Below are 20,360 nucleotides of genomic sequence, written 5' to 3'. Positions count from 1 at the left end.
TGCAGTGACGTCATCACGTAATAAACCAATAGGAAGCTCGTATGCAAATCAGCGCCGTTTCAGTAGGAAGTGTAGTTATTGCTCTGCGGCGTTGTTTTCTTCCCACACAAATTCCGCCTTGTGCACTAGGATTGGCTAACCCCTCTTATTTTTGCTAGTAACAGCCAATCATAGAGCAGCAAACGCAGTAGGCGGGATAGGTCGGAATACGGGTAGGAAAAGAAAGTCTGTTGCTGTCTTTAACTGTAATCGGGATGTGAGCGCGAGAGAGAGAGACGGAATCTGCTAGAAAGGGACAGCAGCTAAATGCGGACATAAATATAGATCCAGGTTGTCCTTATGGGAAGGTGTAGAGACAGCTAACCTGGGAGAGAGAGCTGCTGGTGAGAGGAAAAGGTGAGTCAGGCTTCAGTAACAGTGAATTATCTCTGCCGGATCTGATGCTTTATTTATCGCTGCTAGCTACAGTAGCTAACGCGGCTAGCTGCTGCCTGGCCTCTCCCATTCGGTAGTGTAGTGCAGCGCTCCTGTACTCACATTCTGCACTGCATGGCTTACACAATAGAGGCATTTTTAATGTCATATATGTATACATTTATACATATCTATATATATTTCCATACTAAACCAGTGACTAAGGTACAGCTGAAAGTGTGTGCTGTGTGATGGTGCTGTTAGATAGCAGTGCGTTTCGGCCTCAGCAGAGAGAAAACCTCTCTCTCTCTCTCTCTCTCTCTCTGAAGTCTTTTCATATATAAATAAACAGGAAACAGTTTGTTATATTCCTGTCCTCACTGCAGTGTGTATTAAATTTATATTGTATATAATAATGCAGTAATGAAAGACTGATCCGCAGTCACGACCTCCTCAAGTGAAATAGCTTTCTATCTTTCTGTTTATCTGTCTTTCTATTCATCTGTCTGTCTTTCTGTTCATCTGTCTTTCTGTTTATCTGTCTTTCTGTCTGTCTGTCTATCTGTCTTTCTGTCTGTCTTTCTGTCTGTCTATCTGTCTTTCTGTCTGTCTTTCTGTTTATCTGTCTTTCTGTCTATCTGTCTTTCTGTTTATCTGTCTTTCTGTCTATCTGTCTTTCTGTCTATCTGTCTTTCTGTTTATCTGTCTTTCTGTTTATCTGTCTAGCTGTCTTTCTGTCTTTCTGTCTGTCTTTTGGTTTATCTGTCTTTCTGTCTATCTGTCTTTCTGTTTATCTGTCTTTCTGTTTATCTGTCTAGCTGTCTTTCTGTCCATCTGTCTATCTGTCTTTCTGTTTATCTGTCTAGCTGTCTTTCTGTCTGTCTTTCTGTTTATCTGTCTTGATGTCTTTCTGTCCATCTGTCTATCTGTTTATCTGTCTTGATGTCTTTCTGTCCATCTGTCTATCTGTTTATCTGTCTAGATGTCTTTCTGTCCATCTGTCTGTCTGTCTAGCTGTCTTTCTATCCATCTGTTTTCCTGTCTTTCTGTTTATCTAACTACATGTCATGTACTTTTTTCAGTAAACACTTATGGGCAACAGAGAAGTTAGAGTGTAGAGATTTCATAGCTTTTGGGTTGTTTTGTATTGTCTGTTATGGCAATCTGTATGATTTAGGTCAGTATAAGTGAATAATGGGAATTATTATTAATGATTTGCGAGCTTTCATTAGCATGGATGGTGTAGGTAGAAGTCTGGGCCTCACCGTAGTGTTTTATTGATGACTGTGAGGATATTTGTAGGATTATTCAAGGCAAACTGCTTGTAATTATGTTCGGGCTAGTTCAGCCTGGGATCTGTATCTAACCCTAACAGGAGATCAGGCTGACGGCCAATAATCGAAGATTTGTTTTGGAGCATTTGAGGATTGAGCACTGCCTAAAAAGATTTAAACAAATCAATATCTTTCAGTTCTGGTCTTAAATACTGTAATTTAGTATTATATCTGTTTTGCTTCACAGGTTGGACCTGATCACTGTGACCACTCAGTCTTCTTTATCCAAGCATAAGGGATTAGAGTCTAGAAATCCGCACAAGCAACAGAGTAAGTTACACATTTGCATAGATAACACAGTAGTTCCTGTTTACACGTTATTTCTCAGCTTCTAAGTTCCTCTTCTCATTGAGGTGCTTGTTTGTCTTTTTTTTTTTTTTTTTTTTTTTGCATTTGCGTTACCATCATCACTCCTCCCTTGCGTCAGGCCAACCATGAGCACTCACGACTCGGAGGCGTACACGGTGGCGCCGGAGATGCCGGCCATGTTCGACGGGATGAAGCTGGCGGCCGTCGCCACCGTGCTCTACATCATCGTCCGGTGCCTGAATCTGAAAAGCCCCACCGCACCCCCGGACATCACGTGCCAGGACACGCCGCTCAACCGCTTCCTGCTTAAATCCTGCCCCCTTCTGACCAAAGAGTGAGTGTTGTGGTTGGGCGCTTTCATCTTGAAACACATCCTACATAATACATCATAACTGTGTTACTCAGAGTAAAAGCCTATATATGAAAGTAAATGCACAAGCATCGACTGTTGTGGTAATCTATATAGATTCTGGGAATGTGAGCACTATAAACGTCATGAGTTCTGTGGCTCAGGGATGGATCTATAGGGATCTACACCAGTTTTGCATTTGCCTGATGTTGTTGTCTGTGTTTCAATTTTATATCTACATGAAGTGAAATTACACATCTGTTGAAAAAAAAAAAACCTGTGGCATAAAGTGAGCAACCTGGGCACTTTCCAAGCTTGTTTTTAAACAATGAAGTTGATTTAAAAAAAAAAAATTGTAATAATTATGCCTCTCAAATTTTTATTGGTCAGAAGGTGTTGTTAAATTTGCTATACAGTAATTTGACTGCAATTAATTAATACGCTTGTCCTAAGACTTACACAGAGGCTTGTACAGCAGACACATGACATAAACAGGTTTAAAAAGTCCTGTAATTGTTGATATGATGAAGTTTTCTGGAAGGAGATGTTTGTTTAGCATTTTTAGAAGAAGTCTCCTGTTTCAGTGCTTTGTAACAATCGGAGGTAAAACTGTAAACTTATTTTCTGACACAGGAAAGTCTTCAAGAAATCATCTTTATAAGTGGATATTAGTGCTTCAATGAGTATATCATCAATGGGTTGCTTTTATCAATCATTTAGTGAAGTTGTGCAAGTCTCACCATAGACCAAACTGAATTAAAATTTCAGCAGCGTTGATTTTCTAAATACTCATGCACATGCTGCTAAATGCCGATCCCCTGTAAATCACCAAGCGCGATCATGGCACAGCTGATTTACATTTAGCGACACCCACAAAACTCACAGAGAACTGAAATGACAAAATAATTCCTAAATGTTGAAAGAACAGCTAGGCATAGACAAACCCTTCCTCTTTTTATAGGCTCACATTTCTTTTGTCCTAATTGAAAGTCTAGTTTTATTCATTTTAATATATGGATTTGTTAAAGTAGTTTAAACTAGACAAGATAAACCATCTATAAAATTGCAGTAACGATTATGAGATTCGAAGCCGATCAGTCAAGGTGCACATTATCGACTCACCTTTTAGATTAAACGCATAAGCTCTGGTAGGATACAAACGCTTTTCTGTAATTTTTTCTGGATTTTTATGAGTACTACGCTTATTGAGTCGTCCTATGAGCAATTTACGAAGAAATTTATTTGTATATATTTGATAAATGAGGCAAGGTCTCTGAGAGTTATGGGATGTTTGGAAACAGGGTGGAGTCTTTCTGCTCACTCTGTAGGCATGTTTTTATTGCTTTGAGCAGTTTGTTATTCAAAGCACATATCAATAACCTAATGTGTGCTTTTGTCCAAGCAGAAATATTTATGTAGTCAAGGCAGCTGAGTCGAATGTTTGGAATGTGCCAACCCTGTTGTGGTGACTGATTGCCTTTTGCTTAGTACTAGCTTGTGTTTGCATTTAAATTCCATTAGGAGTGTGTCTGCTTTAAAGCGTTCAGGTCTGCGTTGCTATTGGCTGTGTGTTTTCTACCTTGCACCCGCTTAGTTCATTAGCATGAAGAGCGGGTGGCTGTGTTTTTCCTAACCTTAAATTAGCGCTTGTTATGTAATCGTTTATTTCCCAGCACAATTACGACTCCCGCGGGTTGGAGGATCAATCGATTCAGCAGCAGAGCGCCTCGTCTCTTCTGCAGTATTCCATGAAACTCACATGACCGAGCTGTTTCTGAGATCTATCCAGACGATGTATGATGCAGAAGCAGTGGACATGAGAGCAAGCAGCACTCACTGATACGTGTCTGGACCTTTGAACATTAATAGGCAGGTCAGGCCAGCACGGCCCCGCTGTTACTCACTTCCTCTGTGCTTATCGCTTACTTATTACTGGTGCTTGGTGATAATAGCAGAGGAAAGAAACAAAGCGCTTGGAGAAACATAAACACGAAGCAGCCTAGTGTTTTATATAGCCCTAATCGTCTCTGGGTTCGAAGCTATTCATGGACTGCTTCATCCTGTTTGTTGTCGTTGTCAGAACAAACAGCAGCTAATTTTACTCCTCTAGTCAGTTCCTTTCTTGACTGTCATCATCTTTCTTTATCTTTCTAATTAGTCCTTGCTACAGTTTCCATTTTCAAGCCTTGTCCTTACAGCTCTTCGCTTTTTACTTCTAATTAACTTGATATGTTGCATGAGGAAGTGCAATGATGCCTTAAAGGAACAGTTCAAGCAAAAAAAAAAAAGATAGAAATGTATGCAATATTCATCCTACCCCGAATGAGATGTTGGAAGTTTGCTTCTTTAAATTTAGCTCCTATATCTCCTATAGCTACCTATTTTACATATAGCCTCGAAAGGGAGCATTTCTACCATTTCATCAGTTTCATAAAATGTAATAAATAAAGTGCTACTAAGAAAAAGGTGATAATTGTGGATTATGTAAGAGAACAGGTGCTATCTTATCATTTGGAGAGATTTCGAAGAAGAGGGTGTGTATGCATGTGAAAGGGATGCTGGTTGACGTTGCTATCTTTGCAGATATTATCTGCGACAGTGTGTCCTGAACAGCTGACAGCTTCTCCTCTCTTTAAGTGCCCTTGGTTTTTCCAGCGCACCTTTGGTGCTTTTGTTCCGTTCTCCAATCACAGCGATTGGCGGTGCACCTGATTGTCACTGAGGTATACTGAATGAGACACGACTGTTAAGCTTATAGAAGCCTAACTGTGGTATTGCGACAGCACCGTAATACATATCTTAATAATAAATCTCCTAGTATGAGGCTTTGTGCTGCATCACAGCTGTTAGTGGAAGTCAAGAGACACATGATGGACTGATTAAGTTAACCTGTGTGTTAGCTCAACACTGGCATGCAGTGTAAACTAGAAGAGCCTGTTTGGGGAAACAGTCTTCTTAGAAAACCTCTCTGTGTTTACATTTCTGGCTTGAAGATTGAAGACAGCTTGTTTCACAGCGGTTGCATGTGGACAGAACCATTGCACAACTGTGTAATTGTTATCCCCATAGCAACGTCTGGAGTCATTTGATTTATTTATTTATTTATTTATTTTTTCCCAGGCAAAACTCCTTGCATGTTCCAGTTGTGACCTTAATGTGACCGTAGTGTGCTATAGAAATGTGTGTGTGTAATATATTTACACACACACATACACATTACACACACACACACACACATACATATGTATATATATATATATATATATATATATATATATATATATATATGGTTTATGATTTCTTCTTCATTCTATTTATATGCGATTCAGTTATTTTTATGCAGGAAGGCCTTGCTGTAACTAGTGCCACATTTTCATAGGGGACCTGCATACAAAGCAGTAAAATCTAAAGAAATATATAAAGAATATAAAGAAATAAGGCTGAGAGCAGAACATTAAACAAGGAAATGATAATGATTAATACAGTCCAGTCAGTAAGGAATAAAACACAACATGCTGTTACAGATGAATAATCAACGACGGGGTGAGGGGATTCGGCCCAGATCTTTGTTTTCTAATAACAGCACATCCCGAAGGGGTTTATTCCCCTTGTACCACAGCAATTTGTCAAGGCTTACTTACATTTTTCATTATTTAAAGAGCGACATGCTGCATGTAGCTTTGAGAGTTATTTGATGTTGTACAATGTCCGGGAACAAAGTTAGTTCCTGTTATCACATACTGATCTTTACTGTTTATTATTAGTGTAAGATTAAGGGGAGTGTGTGCTATGCAGGTCCCTGTGTGAGTTGTTAGATTAGAAATAATAATGTATTAGAACTAGCATGTTAATATAAATGTACTATAAATCTAATTTCAAGCAAGAAAGAAATAAAGCTTACAACAGGAGATAAAGTCAAATATCAAAACTAAAACAAATCAGTTAAAAACAGTCTAAAGTGACCAACTGGTTTCAGACTATTCTACATTTTAATTAAAATGACGAGAAGGAAATTAATAGATTCAAGCTTAATTTCCCTCCCTGCTACTCCATACTGGAGCCCTTAGATTTATCCAGTCTTTTGGGGACCATATTCATTATTTCTTTAATTACAAAAGGAAAAATAACTGTATTTCTCTCAGTATAAATGAGGGAATGCAATGCTATAGATGGCTAATGAACCTCAGTAAACTTTCCTATAAAGATCTCTGTGAAGCTGCTGTTTGAAGATATACCTGCTTTTTTTTTTTTTTTTTTTTTTTTTTTAAATGTCATCTCAGAGCAGGTTAAACATCAATCTCTCAATATATATAGCTCAGGTCTAAAAGGTAATTTATAGGGTAATTAGTAGTTATCAGTCATGTCTAAGGTCATCTGTGAATCCTAATATGCAGGCGTACCAATGATTAACTCATACATGGTTCACTGTAATAGCACAGCATATCAACACGCAGTGAAAATGTGCTTTTGTTTATGTTTAGTGGAGCAATGCTGTCGTTTATTTGTGTAATCTCTGTCCTGCAGATACATTCCTCCACTGTTGTGGGGGAAAAGTGGCCATTTACAGACCGCTCTGTACGGAAAGCTGGGCCGCGTGAGTTCACCGCACCCAACCGGCCTGCGCAAGTATCTGCCCATGCAGGATGGCGCCACAGCGACCTTTGATCTCTTCGAACCTCTGGCAGATCATCAGAGCGGAGGTCAGTGCCTCATGGGAGTACGGTTGCTTTGTGTTCGGGCTGCAGTGACATGCTAAACCTTTCATAGAATCCTTAAGTCTCTTCCACTGAAAAGTGATTAGGGTTTAGAGAAAAAGGGAAAAAATCACGTTTCTCTGCCTGAAAAAATGTTTTTGGCAACTTACCTTGTAATAACAAACCTGCACGAGAATGAAGAACAACACAGTAAGAGTTCATGACTTGCTAGCCTGACCCTGAGCAAAATGACCTAGATGTGGCTAGATGTATAAGCTAACCAAAGCTTACCAATTTCCTGCCTCAGATTTTAGTGTACTGTTTATCTAAAAGAACAAAAGAGCAGAGGTGAGGTGCTTCATCTACCAGCCGCATGGTCATTTTTGTTGATGCAAAAGTATTGGAGTGAAATAGACAAAACGTCTCCGATATGCATTTGAAGGCTACAGTTATATCATTCTGATCTCGCAGTAATGTAATAATGCTAAAAGGATAATGAATAAATGGGCTCATTAGCCAGTCCACGTACGTACATTACCCTTCAAAATTTGGACACGCTAGATTGAAAGAAAAGAAAAGCCTCCTGGGTGAAGCTCCCTCATGAAGATAGTTGAGATGATTCCAAGAGTATACAAGATATTTTTTTCAAGTTTTTATTTATTTATCACTTTTCTTGGTCATGGCATAATCCCATATGCCTTATTTCATAGTGTTAATGTCTTCATTATTTTTCTAAACTAGGCAAATTATGATAAAAATTAAGACCTTCTATGAGAAGGTGTGTCTCTTCACTGTATTTATGTTTTTTCACAGAGTTGAACTGGGAACAGGTTTTAATAAATGGGTGAAATTTCACTTCCTCCTCTAAACTTCCCAAATATCAGCCATCCAATTGATTTAAAATTGAAATAAAACCTAGCAGCATATTTGCAAAGCTGCTATTTAGCTAGAGATCATTGAACTAGGGCAGTAGAAGATAATGTCGAGTGAATGCAAGGGAAACACTAACCACCTCTACAGCATTACTGCGGGTGAAGTGGGAAAAAAAAGTGTCACATTTGCAACCTGTATAAGTATCTCTGGCCAAATCAAACATGTCCTGACCAACATGTAAATTGCTTGTGGTCAAATTTTCTTGTCATCTCTCTCTCTCTCTCTCTCTCTCCCTCCCTCTCTCTCTCTTTCTTTCTCTACAGCGGACATCACCATGGTTATCTGCCCGGGCATCGGGAACCACAGCGAGAAGCACTACATCCGCACCTTTGTGGATTACTCGCAGAAGCAAGGCTACCGCTGCGCCGTGCTCAACCACCTCGGGGCCTTGCCCAACATCGAGCTCACTTCCCCCCGCATGTTCACCTATGGTACGTTCCATAAAACATTCAGAACTGTACTCGTTTAGAGCAGAGCCGTTGAGGTTTAAGGACATACTGTCTCTCTTTCTGGCAGTCCCCTAGCCCTGTAACATGACTCTGCCCATTTGGGTTGTTTCACTTCTTCTGTTCTTAAACTGTAAACACATAAATCAATTGGTTGAGTGATTCTTGCAACAATTCTGTACATTTCCTGAGAAAATGGCGAAGTTATTCAGCATTTTCTGTCTTGCCTGACATTTTACCGTTGTATCCATACACATATGTTTTATGCAGATGTGGATTTGTTAGATTTCCATAGCCCTTAGGGCTAAATAAAATTTGTAAAGTACCTTTCTCACACCCAAGGCTGCTATACAAGTAAAGAATTAATATGGTACATACACACAGATTACTTGTGCATAATAATAGACAAATACTCAGAGAAGTCTACAGTCATTTTGCTACCTATTATTCATGTCGTTTTTGCACGTTTCTTCTCCACACTCTGTAGGCTGTACATGGGAGTTTGCAGCCATGGTGGGCTACATAAAGAAGACCTATCCCCAGAGCCAGCTCATCGTGGTGGGCTTCAGTCTCGGTGGCAACATCGTCTGCAAATTCCTGGGGGAGAACCATGCCAATCAGGAGCGTGTGCTGTGCTGCGTGAGCGTGTGCCAGGGCTACAGCGCACTCAGGCAAGCTGGAGTTTCTTTCTATGAAATCATTCAATAGCCATTGTGCAGGAACACAGCAGGATCGTTAAGATTCAGTAATATGCACCAGTGCACTGGTCTCAGTGCTGACGAAATGGCTGTACGAGTTTAGAACAGTGTGTGTGGGGCGTTTGTGCCTTAATGGATTCATGAGTCTCTATATTGGTGAAGTGTGATACCACAAGCTGTTCTTTTTATTACTAGTGAACTGATATTTAGAAATTATTTTTAAATAAATTTCTTTTGGGAGCGTGTGGCCCTTTCAGTTCCGTTAAAGGTGGCAGGGCCTATGTGCCTGTCGTTCCCAGTGAAGGAAGCATGGCACAAGGAGCCTTGCCTTTCATATATAACAAGAACAAGGTGTGGCCTTGGTGCTTGTCAGGCCCAGTAAAAGAAGTTTGGACTCTGTGCCTGTCATTCTCAATGAAGGAGGCATGGACTTGATGCTTGTAAGGCCAAACAAAATGTCTTTTGTGGCTGTCAGTACAAGGGGAAAGAGGCGTGTCGTCTGTGTCTCCATCACAGTGAAGGTGGTGTGGCCATCATGGTGCTTGTTAAGCCCAGTAAAGGAAGAATGGCCTATGTGCCTGTAAGTCCCAGTGAAGGAGGTGTGGCCTACATGTCTGTCAGTCCCAATGAAGGAGGCGTGTCCTCAGTGCTTGTCAGGCCCAGCGAAATGCCTTTCCTGGCTGCAAAAGGTGAAGGAGCCTCTTTGGAGGAGGCGTGGCCTCACAGTCATAAGATGGCATTGATGAAGCTCTGAATTACACACACACACACACACACACATATATATATATATATATATATGTATATGTGTGTGTATATATATATATATATATATATATATATATATATATATATATATATATATATATAAACAGATTGTTGATTGTGTATCAAGATTGATACACTATTGCACATTGATTTGGTTTGTTAATCAGTTTGTTAGTTAAGTAGCCGTAATCAATTCAATACATTTTTACAGAAATGTTTTTGGCTAAGCAGTTTTCCTGCTGCTCAGTTACTGTTAGACATATGGGTGTTACATGTTGCACGTTTTCTCATTCTCAGATGCATAGCACATCTTTGGCCATTGGTGTGCTAATCAAAATTCAAACACTATATGCAACATCCTACATGTGCGTGACTCTGCAAAATACTTTACTGCACATGTAAACCATATTTTTACAAGAGCGCTGTGAATCTATAAACAGAACAAGCTTGCTGTCAGACATAGTGGTCCATTACTCAGACAGCAGTGGAATGAAGCCACTCTCCATGTGGCAGGAGTGGAATGTATCGGCTGTGTTAATACTGTGGTTTTGTAAAAGCCATACCTTTGGAGGTATGAGCTGCTTTACTTACCAGAATCTCAGCTGGACTTTTTGAGAATATCAGCAGATTTTGTGTGTGTGTGTGTGAAACTCTTTGGAAAAGATTACAGTATGTACATTCTTCTGTTCTCTGGCTGTGTGAAAGGCTGAATCACGTTGTTTCTAAATGAACAAGCGATCCTCATGCACATGGCTGATATGGCGTGTTTCTGTGCGTGTGTAGGGCTCAGGAGACCTTTCTGCAGTGGGACCAGTGCCGGCGCTTCTATAACTTCCTCATGGCTGACAACATGAAGAAGATCATTCTGTCACACAGGTAGAGCTCATCACTGTAAAGGATGTATGAAATAGTATGCAGCAGAACAACACTTGTCTTCTTTCTCTTCGTTAAGAGCAAGTCTCTATGGTATTTGCTGTAGCGGAGTTGTTTTTGATCTTTTTCTCCCACAGGGGCAGTCTGTTTGGAGGAGGCTCTCCTAAGATGGTAGACGCAGATCTGAGACGCCTTTTCACTGCCACCTCTCTCATGCAGATCGATGACAACATCATGAGGTGCGTGTGCTGCTTTGTGCACTCAGGAAGGCCTTATGTAGTTCAGACATCCTCTGTAAAAACAGCACACACACATTGTAGTTCAGACACCCTTTGTAAAAAAAAAAAAAAAAAAAACAGGAATTATGTTTGAAAGATAATGAATGTTAAAGTGATATCAAGTGATGCAGGATTATTTGATCCACACTGCGGCTAAGATATATTAAGGAAGTTTGAAGAACATGCCAAAATTACATGAGGTAACACAGTATGAGCACTACACAACACTGAATATATTAGTTTGTACATAAATTGAGTGCAACCTCTATTCTACAGTTTATGTATAAAACACAAGTCCACATTCATTTATTTGTATATTCCTGCTAAGTTATTCATAAAGCCTAAACTGAGTCTAAATTCAACAGTAGTCTTGTTTATTAACCTCAAAAGTTCTCAGAAGCATTCTCATGGTGATGCTTAATGGCTTAAAACACGTTAACACATTTTACTTTTTTATATTTAAAGTTCAAAGAGGCAACCACATTAAGAGTCAGTGGGAATCGGGAAAACAGCATCATATGTACTAAAAACAAAAAATGTTGCCTTTATGCAAATCTAGAGAAGGGCATACAAAGAATTAAAGTGTTTAGAGAGACACTTATCAATAGTGAAATCCAATTTACCAGTTTAGAGCCAATAAGTGGAAGAAAATACCTGACTGTAAGACAGCCATAAAAAAGACCTAAAAAGTCCTTAGTTGAATAGAATTCTACATTTATATCACACAATTTGTAGTATAATTGTTCCACTATTAATATCATAATAATTAATGGATAATATCAGTACCATCAAATCTGCCAACCTTTACATAATTTGTGTAGGAACTCTGCATTTTAACATCAGCGTATGCTGCTATGGGTTATCACTCAAAAATATGCAAGAGCAGGTTTTTTTCCCCCAATAACAATAGCAGATGAGTCAAGTGACATGTGAATCTAGAATGATTGACAGTTGTGCAGGTGTTGTGAAATCTCCACTGTTAACTAGAAGCCCCGCCCCTTCCCCCTCATGATCTTACGTGATCTCTTGTCTCCTACTATTATTATATAATATTATTATTGTGAAGGAATATTAGTAAAGCTCAACTTGCATTACATGTCTTATTGGTTTTTTAATTTCAAAGTGGGGGTGTGCAGACTTTTGCACTAACTGTATGCACTTGTGTTGACTTAAAATTGTTTCAAGGAGAACGAAATATATAAGGAAGCTTTTCAGTCACATTTAGTAGAGGTAGTAAAAGTGTTTGCAGAATAAGACAAATATAAATTGTTGAATGTTTATGTATGAAATGATTTTAGAAAACATAGCAGAATAATATTTAAAAAAAAAAAACTGATAATCTGCTTTGTTCATCAGTATTAATTTTTTCTTCTAGAAAATTCCATGGGCACAATTCATTAAAAGAGTACTATGAGAAGGAGAGCTGTGTGCACTACATTCACAATGTGAGTACAACTCGCATTGCCCTTATAAACAAATGCATTTGTTTTCATCTATCAGATATTATTTAATCACGAACATTTCTGACTTCCTTTTTGTTGTTGTTGGTTTTTATAATCATCTGTTTTGTGTCGACGTGTTGTAGGTGAATGTTCCACTCTTACTGGTGAACTCCGCTGATGACCCTCTCGTACACCAGTCTCTTCTCACCATCCCGCGCACACTCGCAGGTACTGCTGCGCTTCTGAACACACACTTCATTTCAGTCATTTCACTGTACACACACTATTGTTGATAAGGTGCTAGAAAAGAGAGTTTTATCAGTCTTGTTACACCAGAGACCAACAAGTTGTTTTTACTGAATCGGATTGGAAAAACTAATAAGATTTGCAAAGTTGTATATCTTAACATTACATCATTTTTTGCTAAATGCACACAGCCCCACTAAGACATGTTTGGTGTCTGTGTTTGCTGCTGGAGCTACTATGCTAATGAAGCTAAGGGAGTCTGTTTTGCCTAAAATATTTTCTGGAAATACATTCTCAAATCTTTCAATACTTTATATTTTGAAATGATTGGCTTTTGCTATAATTCTTCCTTCAGTCTCTGGGAAATGGGGCCTTGGAGCTCAAATTGCTAAGCTGCAAATGTAGCCATCATCCACTGTTAGCTGTATTAGCACTGGGTGTGGCGTTATTTCAGACAGATCTCTTCCTTAAAGTCTTCTGCACACAGCAGCATCTCTTGACAGTATGTTCACATCTTGCCCATTTCTGTAGGTGAAGAGACTAGCCAAGGCCAAGCTGGCTGTTTGTAGAATGACGTGTGACTGAGATGTCCATGTTAGTCCTAGATACTCACACACACACACACACACACACACACAGACACAGCTGAGTGCCAGTAAGTATGAGGAAATGCTTAGTCATAGAGATTAGTCAGTACACATTACTGTGATGAAATGATATGTAACAACATGGTGTTTCAGGTTATTCTATTAATATTAATATACATTTATATAGTTTGTATGTTAGTTTGAGGTACAGTTTGTCCTCAATTCTGTTAGTAGTTCAGCATTTGGTACTTGCATGCATATTTAATGCTTGACAAGGTGAATAATTCAGATTTCGGGGAAAGGATGCCTGCATTGTTGCAGCTGTTATTTTTTTTTCTCCCATTTAAAAAAAAATGTGGCTCCTAAACTAGCCTATGCTCTTAGAGATTGGTGTGAGTGTTTGACTACTGTTCTGTCAAGACTATAAATTGAGTACTATGTGCCATGATGTGAGAGAGTTATATAACCCTTTAAGGCCTAAAGTAGATCTCTGGATGCATTTATATGTTTTATATATATGCATTTATATAACTTGTGGATATATTAAAGTCTCATCAAGTGATCAGATCACTCAGGTTTCAATTGTGCCAGTTATAGAACAGGAATGTATAAAAGCTGAAAATAATGAGTACAAAACAGACAGGGATTTTTTTTTCATATTCATGCAAGAACAGTGAAAACGTACATCTGTGAAAAGTCACATACATCAGACACTTTATGTTGTTTTTTTCTTTAATTTGTCATCGTTCTGTATGTCACAGTGCCTGCTCTGTGACCTTTAGATTTCTTGACTCAGAGAGTCACCGAGGGCGTAAGATTGATAGCTTTATTATACTTGAGGAGTGTTTAGTTTATTATTGGCTTTAAGAGATTGCTTAATGAGTGGGTTGAAGAACAGGTAGTGCTTCAGTGTCTGCTAGAGAACATTTCATCCCATTTATCTTCATTTGATTAAACCTCAAGAAATGTATTTCTTTTCAGTGATGCTGAGGTATAAAAATAGGGAAAAAAGAGGAAGATTAAATAATTAAAATGGACCAGTGTGATCCAAGTTCAAGGTCAGCTTTATTAATAATCCTTAATAATTTAATAATCAGGAACTGATTATTAAAGGGCATTATTGACATTTTAATTATAAATCACATTTAAAACAACAAGGCCTAATTTGTTATACATCAGTAAGTCCTACACTGTAAGTACAATGTTTTTGAACACTTGGATTGGAGTTTATGTTACACGACAGTTTAATCTCTCTTGTGACACGGGGAAATAACAGAAAGGTGCAGAACTGAGAACTCGTTCATTGTTCATCTTAGATAGTAATGCGACTCTAAATTAGTGATTTATTAAAGACTTGTGCTGTATGTTGTGTGCCTTATTACGGTGATCACAATCTTTGCTTTTTTCTATTTAAATTATTTCTAATAAAATAAAAAGTTACATTTCTCACTTTAAGCCCATTGCTGGTGTAATAACGTTTCACTGGCAGTAAAGATAAACATATGTTGTACACACTTAAATATTTCAGAATGGCAAAGTAAAGAAGTATGCTTTTAGTCTTGACTCAAAAGCCATAATAGAGCTGATCTGAGGAGGTCAGAGACCTGGGGGAAAAGTAAAAGTTGAGCAAGTCATCTATATAGGACAGGGTGGCGCATTAAGAGCTTTAAAAACAATTAATAGAAACTTAAAGTTTACCCTGTAATAGACCAGGAGTCCATGAAGACGGTAGCCTGTAATGCGGCCAAGTGTGAGGTTAAAGAGAGGTTAAAACTGGGCTAATAGGATACATTTTCTTGGTACCAGCTGTATTCTCTGTAACCGAGCTAAGCTATTCCTATTAATATCTAATAGGGATGTAACCAAATATGAATACATTATTCAGAATGAACAGATAATGTGTTCTAAACAGATACAAATACAGATATGATTTTTAAAAAATAAAACTTGGTAGAAATGTTCACAAGGCATCTGGTTGAGACCTGAGGTTTGCATCAGGAATGGGATCCCTCGAGAAGACCGCATGATTGGAGGTATTTTATTTGTTGGCACAGAGGAGTAGTCAGGTATGAAGCTCATTAATATTAATGTACAGCATTCATTCATTCATTCATTCATTCATCCAAAGTAACTGCCTGGTCAGGGTTGTTTTGTAATATCACAGGCAGGTGCAAACAAAAATAATTACTGCACAGGTTGCAGGATTTAAAAAACAGTTGAGAGCAATTATGAAGCCGAGTGATGTCGCTGAGGTTGAGGAACTCTCAGAGTAAGTATTAACAGAGCATGCTGGCAGTACTGGCATTTCTACCTCTGGGGTTTGTTTCCAGGGTTTTCTGTGGTTTGTAGTGTGTAGGGTTGAAAGAAAAGCAACCCTTCCATTTAGGCCTTGAACACTTCAGGTTTAAAACCCGAATACAGATACAGATATTTGGAGAATGAAACATACAGAAACAGATACAGAAGCAGATAGAGAAACAGACAGTGGCATTATGTTAGACCCCTAATAGCTCTGTATCATATTTGCAACAATCAAAGTTGGACAAAAAATGCTTGAAATTTGGCTTTGTGAATTAAAAGGTACAGTAGTGTATTTAATTTGGAAGTGTATTTAATTTAGAATAATATAGTAAATGACATAAGGAGACACTCTGGAACCTTCTCAGCCATTTCAGCCCCTCTGTCTGTGCTTCACATTTCCAGAACACTCCAGTCACTTTACATTGTAGACTCATGTAGTCTGATGAAATGAAGTAACCTTCCCTTTTTTTTCCCCTCTTTCTTTCCTCCCTGTCCCTCTCCAGAAAAGAAAGAGAATGTGATCTTTGCCTTGACGCTGCACGGCGGCCACCTGGGCTTCTTCGAGGGTGCTGTTCTCTTTCCGCAGCCTCTCACCTGGATGGATAAGGTCATTGTGGCGTACACCAATGCCCTCTGCCAGTGGCAGAAGCAGAAGCCAGCATGCCAAAGCCAGGATGCCCAAGCCTCAGGGGGCACGTGCTTGAACACTACTTCCTAAGCTTTGACCTCTGCCCTCTGTCGATTCATGCCCATACGCCACCAAACCACTCAGACCTTTCTGACCGGTCTCATCTTATCTTACACACCAAAAAAAGCATCTTGATGATCAGTGGTAGAGAAAATGTTTCATATTTCGGGATCGCTCACATGTATATGGGCACAAAGACGTTAGAGAGGATGATGTGAGGGCAGCGGTATGCGTATACCATATTTTCTGGACTTAAAGATGCTATGACTTAATACAGTGACGCTAATTATAAGTACATTTGTTCGTGTTTTTATGGAAAGGAACACAAATCTTAGTTTGGCACTAACATAACGGAAATAAGCTTTCAGCACCAATATGTGTGGCCTGAGAAAAGTCTACCTGGTGAAATTTTGACCTTTTAGACTATATATAGCTCTGAAAGCTACAGACTTTCCTGAGCTATATATAGAGCTATAGAATTTTAAAATCAGGTTACCCCCAAAAGTGAAAAATTGCATTTAAAGATCCAATTCAGACTATGGTGTAGGAGCATCGCGGACATTTTGGCAACCGTTATTTGAGCACAAATTGAATTGATTAAGCTTATGTCCATTTTGCTACAGCTATCCAAGAGCTTTATTAAAGCGTAACATTCACCATGTGACTTCTTGATAAGGATGGACTTACAGACAGAACCAGTTAGCTAGGTTACACTAATGGCGTCTCTAAAGTGCCATTTTGGAGGCTGTAAAAACATTTAAAAAATGCCTGCTGCATTAAGCCAACTTACACAGTGAGTTGAATTTCCACACAGACTTGCGTCTTACATGCCGAAGCAACTTAATGTCTGGAAAATATGGTACACGTTGTCGTATAGTTTAAATATGTCAATAAATGCACTGGCCCTAGTGTGTGTAAAAGAAGTTAGCTTGCAGCTGCTAGAGTGGAAAGACTTCAGCACAAACAGCTACTGTAGACTGACGCTGCACTACCACACTGTACGTAACACTGAGGGAACGGGCTGTTATGCAGGCACTGTGTGCTTATAGCGAGGACAGGCATGCTGCTGGTGCCTCTTCTGTGCTGTTAAACCTGCTCACTGGTCTGTCGATGTCTTAGACCCAGTCAGCACTTGTGTTAATTCAGTTCATTAAACTGTATTATTCATTCTGGGGTTAAAAAAAAAGGACTCCAACGTGATCCACCACAGCTTAAAGGCTCTTTTTTTTTTAAGCACTTTATATTATTTTTGCCATAATATTCATTGGGTAGTTAGAGGAAGGTTGAGGTTGCAAGCAGAGACTAGATCATACAATGCAACAAGAGGGAGAGATGTCCAAACTCTTTAGCTCAGTGACTCTATGATCTCTCCTGTTCACCAAAGCCTGACATTCATCAAAACGTTCTGTCAGATCTCTAAGCTTTGCTGTGATGCTGTTCAGAATGCAGGGGTTTGGTTGGAGTTAGGATCAGAGTAGGAGATCCAGCAGGAGACTGTTCGTGTCTGTGAAAGCTGGTTCATTGCGGGCATGCGTTTCATTTTTCATTTGTGCTTCGTGACTAGTCTTTATGATTGTGTTCATTCTAATTTGTAAAGGGAACAGAATCTGAACATCGAGCAGATTACTGAAACTTCTTGTTCCAGGTCTTTAGAGTAACTGCATGTTCTTGAATAGTTGGAATAGAATGGAAGCAGAAAAAATGGCATCTAGTTTCACGGGAAGGTGAGGGGGAAATAAAAGCTCTTCCAGTCTCATCATTTTTTTAAAGAAATAGTTTAGTTGAAATTAAAATTTGCACGATTTTCCTGCAATCCCAAATGTAGACCAAGGCATGTTTAGTGCCTAAAGCTCACTTCGTTAGACTTGTGATGGAGCTATTGTACTACTGTTGCTAACAATTAAAAGAAGGGTGCTTATAGCTACCAGTATAACTTTGTGCATATCTAATCCATGTTAAGCATTTCACAGCTCCCGTGTCCTTGGTTCAATCCTGAGTTTCACATGTTCTCCTTAAGTCCATTTGATTATTCCAAATTGCCCCTAGGTGTGAATGTGTGTGCGTGCGCGTGCGCATGGAGCCCTACGATTGGACTGGCATCCCATCCAGGGTGTATTTCCAGCTCATCCCCAGTGTTCCGGATCTACTAAATCCCTAACCAGAATAAAACGCTTCCTGAAGGTGAATGAATGAATAAATAAATGTCCAAATCATCAGACACTTGCCTTAAACAATCATTTGGCTAAAGTACCTGTTAAGTACTAAGTTAACTTATTGTACTTTAAGTTACAATTTAACTGTGTTATCATCTGAATCACTACTAACTTGCTGAGGAAGAAAGTGACATCTCCAGCATGCACACTGATAAACTGCTAGTTGTAAGTTTCCATTAGTTGTTAGCAATATTATTCATATTTACTGAGTGCAGTTGGATGAGATTGAGTTACTGGAGATGGTACATAGTGTCATTTTGCCTTTTATTTCTCCCTCTCTGTCAGTCTTGAAGTTAGTCAGGATGAGAGGACTGTTCCATCGTTCTGAAAGAGGGTGAAGTTACATGTTAAGTAGAAGGACAAGTTGTTCTCCAGTCAGTAGAGCACAGATGCCACCTGCTGGTCTTCTGGTGTTTTTTTTTTGTTTTTTTTTGGCTTTGGTGAACCTGCGTATACACCAAACGTCCTGGGTGTTTTCCAGGGACGGATTTAGTGATTTTGGGGCACTAGGCAAAATAAATGAATGGGGTCCTATTCAACTGTATTATATTATTGATATTTAAATTTTCAGCATATGCTATTTAGCATTAATAATTAAAAATATATATAATTTGCATTTTTAGGGGCCCTTGGCTTCTGGGGGCCCAAGGCGGTTGTGTAACTTTGCCTAATGCTAAGTCCGCCCCTGGTGTTTCTAGTATTAATATGTGGTTCGGACCACGAGCTCAAATCTCATGCAGTAAGAAAAAAAATGCTTCTGATCGCTCTTCTCTCAGATCTTCTATTGGGAGGATATTGATCAGGGTGAATCAGTTTGTTCATTCAGTATTGAAGTACACCAAGAGATCTGAGCTATCAGAGAACACCAGCATCATTCCAGTCACCGTCAAGTGATGCACGGCCTTCTGCCTTTCTGAATGTTTCTCACCTTTTTTTTGCACAAGAAATGCAGGTTTGAGATGCATCTCTTTTGATTTTCAAGGTTAATTTTTGTTCTTGTATTTTATACATATATATTTGTCTCTCTTGCTGTTGGTTATTTACTCATTTGTTTTGGAATATGATGTACATGAATGACCGTTGGTGTGTGTTGATCATCAGCACGTTTGATTCTGAAAACCAAAACCAGAAAAAAAATGTAAAGAAACATGGTGAGCAGAGATTCTGTAGTTTCTGTAACAGTGTGATTGTTTTTTTTTTTTTTTTTTCATCATTCCCTGTCTGAGGTTTGTTATTTCTTCATGCCAAACTGAGGGGCCTAGTCCAGAAAAATAAGAAGCGTGTCAAATTAGGAGTGTGAAATCACATTCCTGCTGTTCTTACAAAGTGCAGCCTGCAATCATTTACAGCATTGAAAGAGCATTTGTTGTTTTGATATTTGATCATATTTATAAATCCATTAGCATTCCCACTGATCCACTGACCACTTGCTACACAATCAGGTGGAAATTGCTAATGCAGTGCAAGATCATTCCATGATTTATGCAGTGAAATTTGATTTTTAGATTTATAGAGCTGATCAGTGTATTGACAGTGCTGTGTGTTTGATGGGTTGTTTGTACCCATGACTATATCATATACCACCTTCATTGACCATAAAACTTCAGCCTAGTTGTGTCTTTTTTTTATTTTGGGGGGAAAAAACAACAGTGTGTGATTTGAATAAATGGATTAAATATAGTTATTGTGTTAAAATAAATTATTTTCTTGTATAAATATTTCTTGTGTGTTTGTCTTTTTTTTAAGTGATTAGATTTTCTTACATTGTGGAAGGATAATATTGTGCT

The 20,360-nt window shown here is 38.8% G+C and overlaps 1 protein-coding gene across 1 annotated transcript; it reads left to right on the top strand.

Moving 5' to 3' along the window:
• The first annotated feature begins 232 nt into the window (after positions 1 to 232).
• On the top strand, positions 233 to 20,291 carry abhd2a (abhydrolase domain containing 2, acylglycerol lipase a). The gene is made up of 11 exons (XM_026930543.3): positions 233 to 396; positions 1,936 to 2,018; positions 2,176 to 2,391; positions 6,931 to 7,106; positions 8,297 to 8,464; positions 8,967 to 9,150; positions 10,729 to 10,821; positions 10,956 to 11,057; positions 12,472 to 12,541; positions 12,682 to 12,766; positions 16,176 to 20,291. The coding sequence occupies exons 3-11, from the start codon at positions 2,183 to 2,185 to the stop codon at positions 16,388 to 16,390; spliced, it is 1,302 nt and encodes a 433-aa protein (XP_026786344.1). The 5' UTR covers positions 233 to 396; positions 1,936 to 2,018; positions 2,176 to 2,182; the 3' UTR covers positions 16,391 to 20,291.
• Positions 20,292 to 20,360: the final 69 nt, after the last annotated feature.

The sequence above is a fragment of the Pangasianodon hypophthalmus genome, chromosome 11 (genome assembly GCF_027358585.1).
Source record: "Pangasianodon hypophthalmus isolate fPanHyp1 chromosome 11, fPanHyp1.pri, whole genome shotgun sequence".
NCBI classification, from domain to species: domain Eukaryota; kingdom Metazoa; phylum Chordata; class Actinopteri; order Siluriformes; family Pangasiidae; genus Pangasianodon; species Pangasianodon hypophthalmus.
Note: the sequence above shows the minus strand (reverse complement) of the source record. Positions and strands in the feature narration are given on the sequence as shown.